The sequence below is a fragment of the Larimichthys crocea genome, chromosome XVIII (genome assembly GCF_000972845.2).
Source record: "Larimichthys crocea isolate SSNF chromosome XVIII, L_crocea_2.0, whole genome shotgun sequence".
NCBI classification, from domain to species: domain Eukaryota; kingdom Metazoa; phylum Chordata; class Actinopteri; family Sciaenidae; genus Larimichthys; species Larimichthys crocea.
The window spans coordinates 15,800,313-15,811,266 of NC_040028.1; the positions used below are offsets into that span (position 1 = coordinate 15,800,313).

Here is a 10,954-nt window from a genome sequence, read left to right on the forward strand (position 1 = left end):
GCAGGCTGCGTAGATAAACATTGGAAATAAACAGATTAGTTAAAATCATTAGGCAAACATCTTAACACACGCAAACACAGGTTTCGCCTGCTTCGGAATGCTGATAAGTGTAACCCCCCCTTCTGCAATGGCATCTAATGATGTTGTTGTCGCATGTGCTTGTGTGCACAGAATCAGCGGTGTGGCAGTAATGCATTGCTGATTATGGAGCGGAGAGAATACTCTGTCAAAATATGATCAATATTTCCTATAAGTGCCCCCGCTGCTCTCCATGAGTAATGGCCTGATTAAGCAAGCAACACGAGACACAGAGAGAGAGAGAGAGAGAGAGGCCAGTATGAATGCGGTCTCTCCACTGCTGTGTCCATCAAATAATGAGATCACCTGAGACAGCCACTGTCATGCCCACCCCCCCCCGCTTCAACCCTCACCACCACACCCGAACAGGACGTGCTGACAGGACACTTGCCCTCCCATTGATCATAGTGTCATTCAAGCCAGAGCTTAGGGAAACACATGTACACACACGCACACGGCCACGTGTTCGCATTGCAAAAACCCTGAAATGCAATACAAATATCACTAATCTTTTTTTTTGCCGTGTTATGTGCGCGGTATAATGAACTCTTATTCCAGTTATTGGAATGGCCACATGTTTTGTCCCTGAGGTGTGTCAGACAACACTGGCATAAAGGGCTCACCTAGAGAGATGTGACATTCAGCTACACAATGAGCCATCTGCAGGAACTCGGCCATTTCTCTCTTTTGAAAAGTGGGACTTTTTTTTCTTCCCCTCTCTCTCAATGACATGGTTATTATCTTGGTCACTTAATCTCCTCAAATAAGATTGATTTGTCCTTTCAGGCTGTGTAAGAGTGCCTCTGTCAGAAGGCGCTCAGGCCATGGGAACCATAGAGTTCCAATGCATCCTCACAATTTTCCCATTTGATGGAGGTCACAGTCATTCGGGCTGCTTCTTTGACATACTGATGAGTACACACACAAAGGCTCTTTCATTGTTACAAGTAATAGAGAAGAGCACGGCTACGCTCACAATACGCGACAGGAAGAGATGCAGGGGTTGTGAACGTGTCATGCAAATGCAAACACGCATTCTGAATTGGAAGATAATTATATACTTAGATGATAATAACCAACTGGCAAGAATGGCTCGATTGTCTCCCCCGTCTTTGTCTTAATGTTCACAGGTGATTCAGAAGCAGGCGAGACAAACAACAACAATGACACAAATGAATGTTTATTCAGCGTGAATGCATGGACGCTTCTGTGTTTTTCAAGAAATATCTCAAAAGCAACACTTAAAGTAATGTTCGCTTGAAAGGTGTATTTATTCACAGCGTGGTCCAATGTCAAGGACGGTGTTCTGGTGCAAGTTTTATTAAAACCTCTGTTTTTTCTTTTCTTTCCTTTTCTTTTTTTTTAATATACTTTCTTTGGTGTAATTTTGTTAAGTCTGTTTTTCATAAAACACTTTCGGATAGACCGTGAGGTCTGACTGACAATGGATGTCAGTTTACACAGAAAAGAAACTGAAATCACAAAAGGTCATCTTTAATAGTAGACGTGTGAATGCTTTTCAACAGTTTTGCAATTTGATTTGATCATATTTAACTTTTCACTTTTCAATTTTGCAGGACCCGTGTATTGAAAAGGCTGTGAATTTGAATAAATCTTGACCTTTGAAGCACGACCTTTTGAGTGTTTTCACCTTCTGTTCATTCAACCCAGATGAACACAAATCCTTAGATTCAGTTCTTCATTTGCTATTCATAACACCGGGGAAACTTGCAACAAGGGTCAAAGGTGGATAATAAGCTGGAAGCACTATACTGTCAACTTTTATACAAGTGTGCTTGATGTTTTTGTGCAATGGTAAAGATGAACAAGTCACCCTCTGGATTTTCTTCTCTTGCTCTGAAGGACGATGGCACACTATGAAAGCCCAAATAGCATGTTACTGTGCTGCCACGGGTTCAAGGAGATTGGATCACTTTTTGTTTGCGAAGCGGCCTCAATTCAGCTTTCACATAAAGAGCGAGAGACTAGGAAAGGACTGAGAGAGAGCAGTCTTTGTGGGGTTGAAGCGAAGGGGTGGATAAAAAAATTGCCTTGGTGCATCAGTTTTCTCTGATCCCGACTGGAACTATAAATGTATCTGAGAGATGAGCTATCTGTGGCGGGCTGTGCCACAAGCAGGGCCTTTTCTTCCCTCTGTCCCCGTGATGAGTTAGCAGGACCTGGAGTGATAAAGCTGATAGAAGGGGCTGCTATCAGGTGGCAGTCTGGGTAATTACAACTCTCTATTTGGGGGCTTTACAGTGATGCTGTGGTGATAAGGGGAATATAATGAGGAAGAAAGGCCGGCGATAATGTATCCGCTAAATGGTTCAAAATAGTCTATCTTGGGAAAAGTCATCTCTGTGCCTGGAGGGAAACAAGTATCTGTGGATTTGAACCGCAGGGCCCAGCGATTGAGACTATGTGGAAGGCTAAACATCCAGCCCGTGGGGGGTATCAGCAATCAGAGTTCAAAAATCTGACTTTCCACCAAGGGTAGGTTAGGTTTTTTTTTTTAATGATCCAGGAAGTCATTTGATTGCAGCTGCTATTTTGTTTGCCCCTCAGGGTGAGCGACATTCTGCAGTGTGAGATTACATATAATACTTTGACAAGCGGCGGTTGAAAGATGAAGGTCTTATCAAGCTGGCGGACTCCACATCCTTCTGTGTAGCCATTCTCCCTCCATAATGTGCTTTGAAAGTTTGTTGTATCTGTCAGTTCAGGTCCTCGAAGATTGAACTGACAATCACTCCTCTTTCCTCCCTCTTTACCATCATTCAAGCATTCACTCACACACACTCGCTCAAATCCTCAGGGCCATTTTCCTGTTCCACTCCCCAGTATTTAATGCACACTGCAGTGTGTGCAAGTGTTCTAGCTTGTATGGCTGTTTTTTATTGTGAATTGCAGATTCCCTCACTAGGGATCATGACCACTATCAATAGTATTTCCACTAATGTGATTAAGTTAATACTGTGCTCTATGAGAGGATTATTTCTCAATTCCTCTTGATATGCGTAATATTTAGGTTGTGGTTGAGTAAATATTTTGGTTCTTCACCAAAATAATTCCCACTGAGACAAAGACACGAAAGTCTGCCCTAAGGAGCAATAAAGACTGTATAATTAGAATGATTAAAGAACTGCACAACTAATTTGGCACTTATTGAATATATTTTGAGAACACAACGTTCAAAATAGGTCACATATTTAAGCCACACAAATAAAAAACAAATATTAACTTTATTCACATTAATTATGTATTTATTCAGACGTTCGAGTGTGACTCATTTGAAGTGCTGCTGAAGTCGGCATTGTCTCTTACCAATCCGATCATTATGTTGCCTCGCGCTTAAGCATATTTTCTACGTATTGTGGGAGCTGTAAAAGAAACCTCATTAGACAAAATGACTTGTAATCTAAATGCAATCATCTTTAAATAGTAATCAATTGGATCCCTTACAACACTAAACTGTTTGTCATTAGCACTTTATCAAAGGCTCACTTAAGACAAGATTCTGCAGCTAATGGCGTGTGATAGTGACAAATTGACTTTCAATAACCTCCAACATCATGCAGGAAACACTCTGCCCCTGTGACATGTTTGCTTTTGCTGTAAAAAATGTATTTACAGTTTGGAGATTTTGTTTTCCTTGTTTGGAAACTGTCTTTGATATGGATATCTTTGTCTTAATCTTAATGCAAATTGGAATTTATTTCAGCCAGTGATTAATAAAAATAGGCTGTGTGTCAACTGAAAACATGCAGTAATTATGCTTGAAACAATATCACATTTCTCTCAGTGTTATAACACCAAACATGCTTTTAAATAGGGTTTTTATTTAAAGCAAATCTAATGAAATCTTTTGGTCCAGATTTGTTGTTGTTTATCTGCTGTATAAATCCTTAATCTGAAAATCAGCTGTAAAAAGTGGAGCAGTTGGCATGTTCATACAAAGATGAATGAGAATCCTATGAACACAGATGAAAATGAGATGACTACCTTTTTTTTTTTTATCTACTGTAAGGTGCATTTAAGTGCTTCTGTCTTGGCATCGGCCTGCATGGGAGGCAGCTCCAGCTTTAAGGAAAAAAATAAGGAAGGGGGAAGATCCAGGGCAGAGCTGTGATCAGAGAAGCAGAAAGAAAACCACATCAGGTACACAATCAGGACCCCTCCCTCTCTCTTTCTTCAACCCTTCCCCGATAATGAACAAACTTTCATGTGGCTGTAAATGCTACACTCTTCTGTTTGAAGTGGCAAACAGAAAGATATTGTTGTTTACCCTGCTTCCTTTTTTTTTCTTCCCAAAGAAAAGCCATCTGATGGCAGGAAGTCAACTCATGTTAATCTTGAAATTAATTTAAGACTTGATTCCCCTCCCTTCACCTCCAATGGTGCCACTTTGAGAGAATAAAACACTTTGACAAGAAAAATGAGGTACACATCCTACACTACTTGTTATAGATGAGGGCTTTTTTATGCAGACTGGGATTATCCAGGGATCCTCATCAACTCTCTGTATAATTTGTTGTGCTTTCTCCCAGAGTTTAGTGGAGTGTCGAGCAGAATAAACTGTTTGGTGCTATCATGAAGATTCTTGCACCTCCAGGGGCTCCTATTTCAGAGTGATGGCTTTAGCACTTTGGAGTGAACTGTGTGCGATCTCTCCGGGTAGGAAAATGTCCCCATGGGCTTGTTGTTGCTGCTGTCTGCCTTCTATTTGCATGATATTTTTCTATTCAGTCTTATCATCAGTGTGCTGTGAGGTGGGAGTGCTGGCTCCGTCTCAGAGGCTGGACCCGGGCTTTATCGGCAGGTAATTCTCCCACTCTCACTAACTCATCTTGAATTATTTAAGTGTTATTTCCAGGACCCAGGCAGAAAAAAAAGAGGAGGAGGGGGTGGAAACACACTGTTGTTGTTGTTATTATTTTATTTATTTATTTATTTTATAATCAGATATCATTAAATTACAAAACTAAATAAATTAATGTTTCCTCAGTCTGCAAAATAATAAGCTGTTTGGTGAAATAAATACAACGAATCTTGACATTATGATCAGTAAGAAAAACATGCTGGATGGTTGCGCTTGCTTCCGTTTAATACAAGGCTCAACAAGGCCCTGGCATCATCTAAAAATCCTCCAACACGTGTTAATATTGAAAGAGAGAAAAGAAAAAAACAAGAGGCTGGAGATGTATTCATATTCATCCACGTCAAAGAACTCTAAAGAAATTAAAGAAACCTGCAGAGAGAAATAAAAAAAAAAAAATTAGGAAATGTCCAGGGGGAGGGAGAGGGCTGGTGAAAGCACGCCTGTGTGCAGACACTGAATTGCACAGCACTTTAACTGTCTAATCGCGATAAGAACTTTTTTTATTCCACCGTAACTTATTCATATAATTCATAGCAATTTTTTTTCTTCTTTTTTTTTGCCCGTTTGTGTCATGAGAGGCATGTGCTCCTGCGGAGTGAGTGGAGCGCTTCATTGCAGTAATGTTATCGAGGTGAATGACAAGCCGACAAAAGGGAGGAGAGCGCACCGGTTGTTGAGAGATGCTGCGACTCCGTTTAAAGGCAGCGAGCAGGTTTTTGTCTCTCATCTGCTCCTCCTGACGCGCGGATCATCCTCACCTTGTCAGGTTTCTCTCTCTCTCTACTTGAGACAAAGAAGCGATTCCCTCAGTGAGCCTTTTCTCCGCTGCTGCAATAATAATAATAATAATAATGATGATGATAATAAACAAAACAAAAACAAGCCTAATCCTTGTTAACAGGAAATTTTGGAGGCTTTCTCTTCTATAAATTGCGCATCACCTCTTTGGGATCACTCAAGTTTCACCCCATCAATATTTGGCTAAAAGTAGAATTAATAATCCAATATTTTATTTTATTCAGTAATACCAATAATAATAATAATAAGCACTCATTATATATTGTGCAAACAGTCCTTATATTAGGCTCAACCATTTCTGAAAAGAACAACAGTATAGTGAATTGAATTTGACATCCATTTATATCCTAAATTAAAGGCTCGACCTACAGCCTAATTCGTCATTTATAATATTGTTCGATGCAGCCCTTCTCTTATTCCCCCCTGTCTCTTTTTTTTGTACACATACAATTATGTACAACGGGGAAGGTGCGAGAACAAACCACTTAAACCTACAATTTACTCAACAAGTCCTGCAGATAACTGTAATTGCTTAGTTGAATATTCGACAACCTAATTTCAGTTGTCGATTCGCTGCCCTTGGGAAAGTCCTTTGAAGTGAAAGTAAAGAAGAGTGTGTGGTGGTGGGGGGGATTTCAGGAAAGTAATTAATTTCACCGAGCGCCGATTAGAAACACTTCAGACCTCCTCAGCATTCGCGTATTTACGACAAATGCAACAATATCAGAAAATTAAAGAAGATATTCTTTAGCTCTCTTGTCGTCTTTTACGCACGACTTTTTTCAATGGCAGTGCCACCCATGGGGAAGGGGAAGGGGCAGGAAGAGGGAGAGAGAGGTGAGGATGAAAGGTGAGGAAGTGGAGGCTGGTTTGATTGTCAATTAAACAAATGAAACAGAGGAAGAGGCGATTAGGCGTGTAATGATACATGTTTTAAATAAGAGAGTGTGTGCAGGCTTGCGTGTGTGTGTGTGTGTGTGTGTGTGTGTGTGCGTTTTTCACCTCGGCTATTTAAAGATTCAATGCAAGTTGAGACTTAACTTCAGCGACGTGCACCTGTCTGCTGCAGCCACTTTCACCTGTTATTGTAAGAGGCTCGCACACACACACACACGCACACACACGCTGCCATCCTCAGGTATTTCAGGTGCGTAAAAGGTGTGAATGACTTTTTGAATTGAGCTAAACTCGCTCTTTGGCGTTAATATAATTAATATCGTATGGAACTAATGAGTCCAAACACTGAGAGATCACCGCTCTGAGGTCAGATCATAAATAAACACAGCCTCTATAATAAAGCCACGAGATGCGTTTCCTCTTTAAACAGGGTGGGATTTTTTTTTTTTTTTTTAAATCTTTCAGCAAGTCAAGTCTGCGTGCCTGTCGCGACTGCGCATGCGTCGGTTGCACTTTCACTACCTGCCACACAACCCTGTATTTCACATGGGGCAAGCGGGAGTTATCATCCACTTGCGTAAATGCTGCTGCTGCTGAGTGGTGTTTGACAGTCTCGGGCGACAAGAGGAAAACAAGACAGCGTTTTTTTTCTTCTTCTTCTTCTTCTTCAGCTTCTTCTCCTTCTTCCTCTTCGCTAAAGGCGTATCACTGATGGATGCCACCATGGAGCAGAAAACATAAGTTGAGCGCTCATAAGGACGCTGCCACTTGTACTTTACGCAGAAGATAATCATCGTCGTGATGAAGAACTGAAGTCTTAGGTAAGTAACCAAAACATGAGCTGCAGCTGTTGCGCGTCTTAAATGTGCGTAACTAAACTTTTTAAAAGTGATTTGAGTGATTTAGACTTATTTTCTATATATTTTCTTTATTCCAGTGAGTGTTTGTGCCGACATGTCTAAACCAATGGATCACGTAAAACGCCCGATGAATGCTTTCATGGTTTGGTCCAGAGCCCAGCGCAGAAAAATGGCTCAGGAAAACCCGAAAATGCACAACTCCGAGATCAGCAAGAGATTAGGAGCGGAGTGGAAACTTCTCACCGAGTCTGAGAAAAGGCCATTCATCGACGAAGCCAAACGACTGCGAGCGATGCACATGAAGGAGCACCCAGACTATAAATACAGACCGAGGCGAAAGCCCAAGACTCTGATGAAAAAAGATAAGTTTTCTTTCCCTGTGCCCTACAACCTCGGGGAGCACGACGCGCTCAAAGTTAACGGGCTTTCCGCTGGAGCACTTTCCGAGTCCATCATTGGGAACCCTGATAAGGCAGCAGCGGCTGCGGCGGCCGCAGCAGCGAGGGTATTCTTCAACCCGTCCATGTCTACGAACCCCTATTCCTTTTTCGACCTGGGATCCAAGATGACTGAGCTTTCTCCACCTTCGTTTCCGTACGCGTCTCCGTTGGGCTACCCGCCGGCAGGCGCCGCGGCTTTCACCGGGACTGGCGGTGTAGGTGGCGGGACGCACACCCACACTCACTCACATCCGTCCCCGGGAAACCCAGGCTACATGATCCCTTGTAACTGTACGGGCTGGCCCTCAGCAGGACTCCAGCCGCCCTTAGCATACATCCTACTCCCCGGGATGGGAAAACCTCAACTTGAACCGTACCCTGCATATGCTGCAGCATTATGATAGGCCCACAGTTTGGACTTCTGAGAAAATGAAATGTGAAAACGTAAAAAAAAGAAAAGAAAAGAAAAAAAAAGAAGCTATTCATGCAAGAGTTTTATTATGCATGCACAAACTTGTACATGTGATGAAGTGCTCGTCGTCTCAGATATCACATGTGTATGTATATTGATTAATGCCTTTATCTAAGGTAATGCTTATTTAGAGAACTCTCTAATCTATTATTACTCAGCCATCACCTCTCACAGCCCAGAGGAAGGAAAACAAGGACTAAAGGAGGCAGAAATGATGCGCACCTTTGAGAAGAAATAGTATCAGAGCAGCCCCCCCTCCCTCCTTCCCCCTCCACCTCATTTTTTTTCAAAGCTACACTATTTGATTTCTATCTTTTTGCACCTGCTTGACCTGTTGGAGCCAACGGCAGCACATTGAGCATATTAATCACAGGATCACACATATTTCCTCTCGAGATAAGTTGTTGTAAGGCTAAATGGGTTCTAATCCACGGATCAAGGAGGATTGTCACAACATTTCTTCTTCTTCCCTGTTGAATGACTGTAAATGTGTACAGATAAAAAAAAAAAGACTCTAGTTTATTTGCCGTTATAGGCTTAGTGTTTTTTTTTTTTTTTTTTTTTTTTTTTTGAGATAGGGGCCAGGAAAAACCTACGTATTTCAACTAGAAATCCGGTGTATATTTTGAGTTTTTAAACCGTTTTTTATAGATGTCTGTAATATTTATTGTTTAGTGGAATCTATGGTGACCCAAGACAATTTTAAAAAGGACAAGACTAGTTCTGTAATATTTGCACATGAAACGTAGAGGATGTAATTTATTTTGAAGGTGATATTCAATTTCAGTGCATTGCAACTTTTCATCAAAGCCGTTTTTTAAAGAAAAAAACAACAACCTCCAAACAGTAAAAAAACAAACAAATAAAAAAACAACAAAAAAACGGAAAAATAATAATAAAAAAAAGTTTAAATGCAGATGGAAGTTTATTCAAGGAGTTTATCATCTCTGGACCCCCTCACCCTCCCACTCCTCGTATCATGTGCAGCAGGAAAAAAAACAAAAACAAAAAAAAACAACCTTTTTAACTAACTCTTATGGAATTTGTATGTTTTGTGTTTTTCTTTAACCTCCGTTATGTACTTCAACCTATTGCTACTGTTCACTTGTTGAGCGAAGGACTACAATAAAGCGTATTCGGATTAAACGGAAAGGGAATCGCGGCTGTGCTTCTTGATGAGATGAACAAGATTGTTATCTTTTCTTTTTCCTGCTCCTGCTCCTCAGTCCAGGTGAAGTGTAAGGTATCCTCCAAAGGCCGCTTTTGTCCGCGCTTTTCAATGGCATTACTGGGGGGAAATCTAAATCAGCCCATTGTAATCAAGAGCCAAAACCTTATTTATCACAATTTTAATCGTGAATAGGAAGGAAGATAAAACTGTGTGGTACTCTGAGCTCTTTCTTTTTTTCCCATGCATGCAGGGACACACACTCACACACACTCACACACTCACACACACACACACACAAGTAAAAAAAAAAGAAGCTGCTTTTAGGCTGCAGAACAAGCTCGTCTTTGAGGCTTTAAAACTACCTGAGCCTGAGTGTGTGCAAGGCTGACAGACATTTAATATCAATCATAAGGGACACGCTTACTTATATGTATTTAATAATAATAATAATAATAATAATCATGCTGATTACCTGAGGTGTGCATGCTCTAATCAGACAGCAGGTGTGTGTTATTGCTGCACAGCATTTCACATTAGATCTCTAACGTGTCATGTATGTTATTTAAGCAAACTGCCCCTCGTGTGTGTGTGTGTGTGTGTGTGTGTGTGAGTGTGTGTGTGTTACACTGAGAGATTAATTCATAAGGATCAGAGCGATTATGCAAAACTAATTTGGACAGTCCAGGGATAATTATCTCCGTCACGGTTAATTAAACCCTTTCACCGCGATGTTCTCCATTGTAACCCCAACCCCCCGATCACTCCTCTCCACGGAACTTCCTTCTTGGCCCCCCGAAAATAACGCGCAAGTGACCTTGTGTTGTCTTGTAAAAGTCTTGAGCTGTCACAAGTAGACTTCATGTTTCATGAGGTTATTATGTGTTTGCATATATATTTTTATTATTCCATGTTATATTATTCAAGTTACCATGGTTATTATTTTTTGTGTTATCCATCCAACCAAAATGGATAAATCTGATCATGTGTAATATAAAATAACTTTTTTTTTAATGATAATAATTTTTTAGGTAAGTGCAAACAATGTCTGATCAAAACACAGAGAAGGTCGTCAAGTCAGTCAGAGAACTTGCATTATGAGTTCAGTGGCCATCTCTTTCTCTTTCTTTGGCCTTTTTTTCTTCTTCTTATTTATTATATTTTTCTTTCTTGAGGAGAGAAAAAAAAGGGGGAAGAACGCTGAAAGAAGTTTTTTTTCCAACTCTGGGAGCGTTTAGACGGTCGAGGGGGTTTTGTCTGGGAACAAAACGTGGGTTGGGAGGTTTTGTGAGAGTGTTGTTTGTTGAAGTGGAGCTCAGCAAAAGCGGCTGCTTTCCCTCATTGTGATGAAAGCAATCA

The 10,954-nt window shown here is 40.9% G+C and overlaps 2 protein-coding genes across 2 annotated transcripts in view; both read left to right on the forward strand.

Moving 5' to 3' along the window:
• The window catches only part of LOC104922696 (multidrug resistance-associated protein 4), a 57,111-nt gene extending 52,794 nt beyond the window's left edge, over nt 1-4,317 (forward strand). Inside the window, exon 31 of the mRNA XM_027291236.1 lies at nt 4,109-4,317. Coding sequence (XP_027147037.1) covers nt 4,109-4,210 — 102 coding nt within the window. The 3' untranslated portion in view covers nt 4,211-4,317. The remainder of the gene's footprint in view (nt 1-4,108) is intronic.
• A 2,806-nt stretch (nt 4,318-7,123) lies between these two features.
• On the forward strand, nt 7,124-9,579 carry sox21b (SRY-box transcription factor 21b). Its single transcript, XM_010735584.3, has 2 exons — nt 7,124-7,476; nt 7,593-9,579. The coding sequence occupies exon 2, from the start codon at nt 7,610-7,612 to the stop codon at nt 8,354-8,356; it is 747 nt and encodes a 248-aa protein (XP_010733886.1). The 5' UTR covers nt 7,124-7,476; nt 7,593-7,609; the 3' UTR covers nt 8,357-9,579.
• The last annotated feature ends 1,375 nt before the right edge of the window (nt 9,580-10,954 follow it).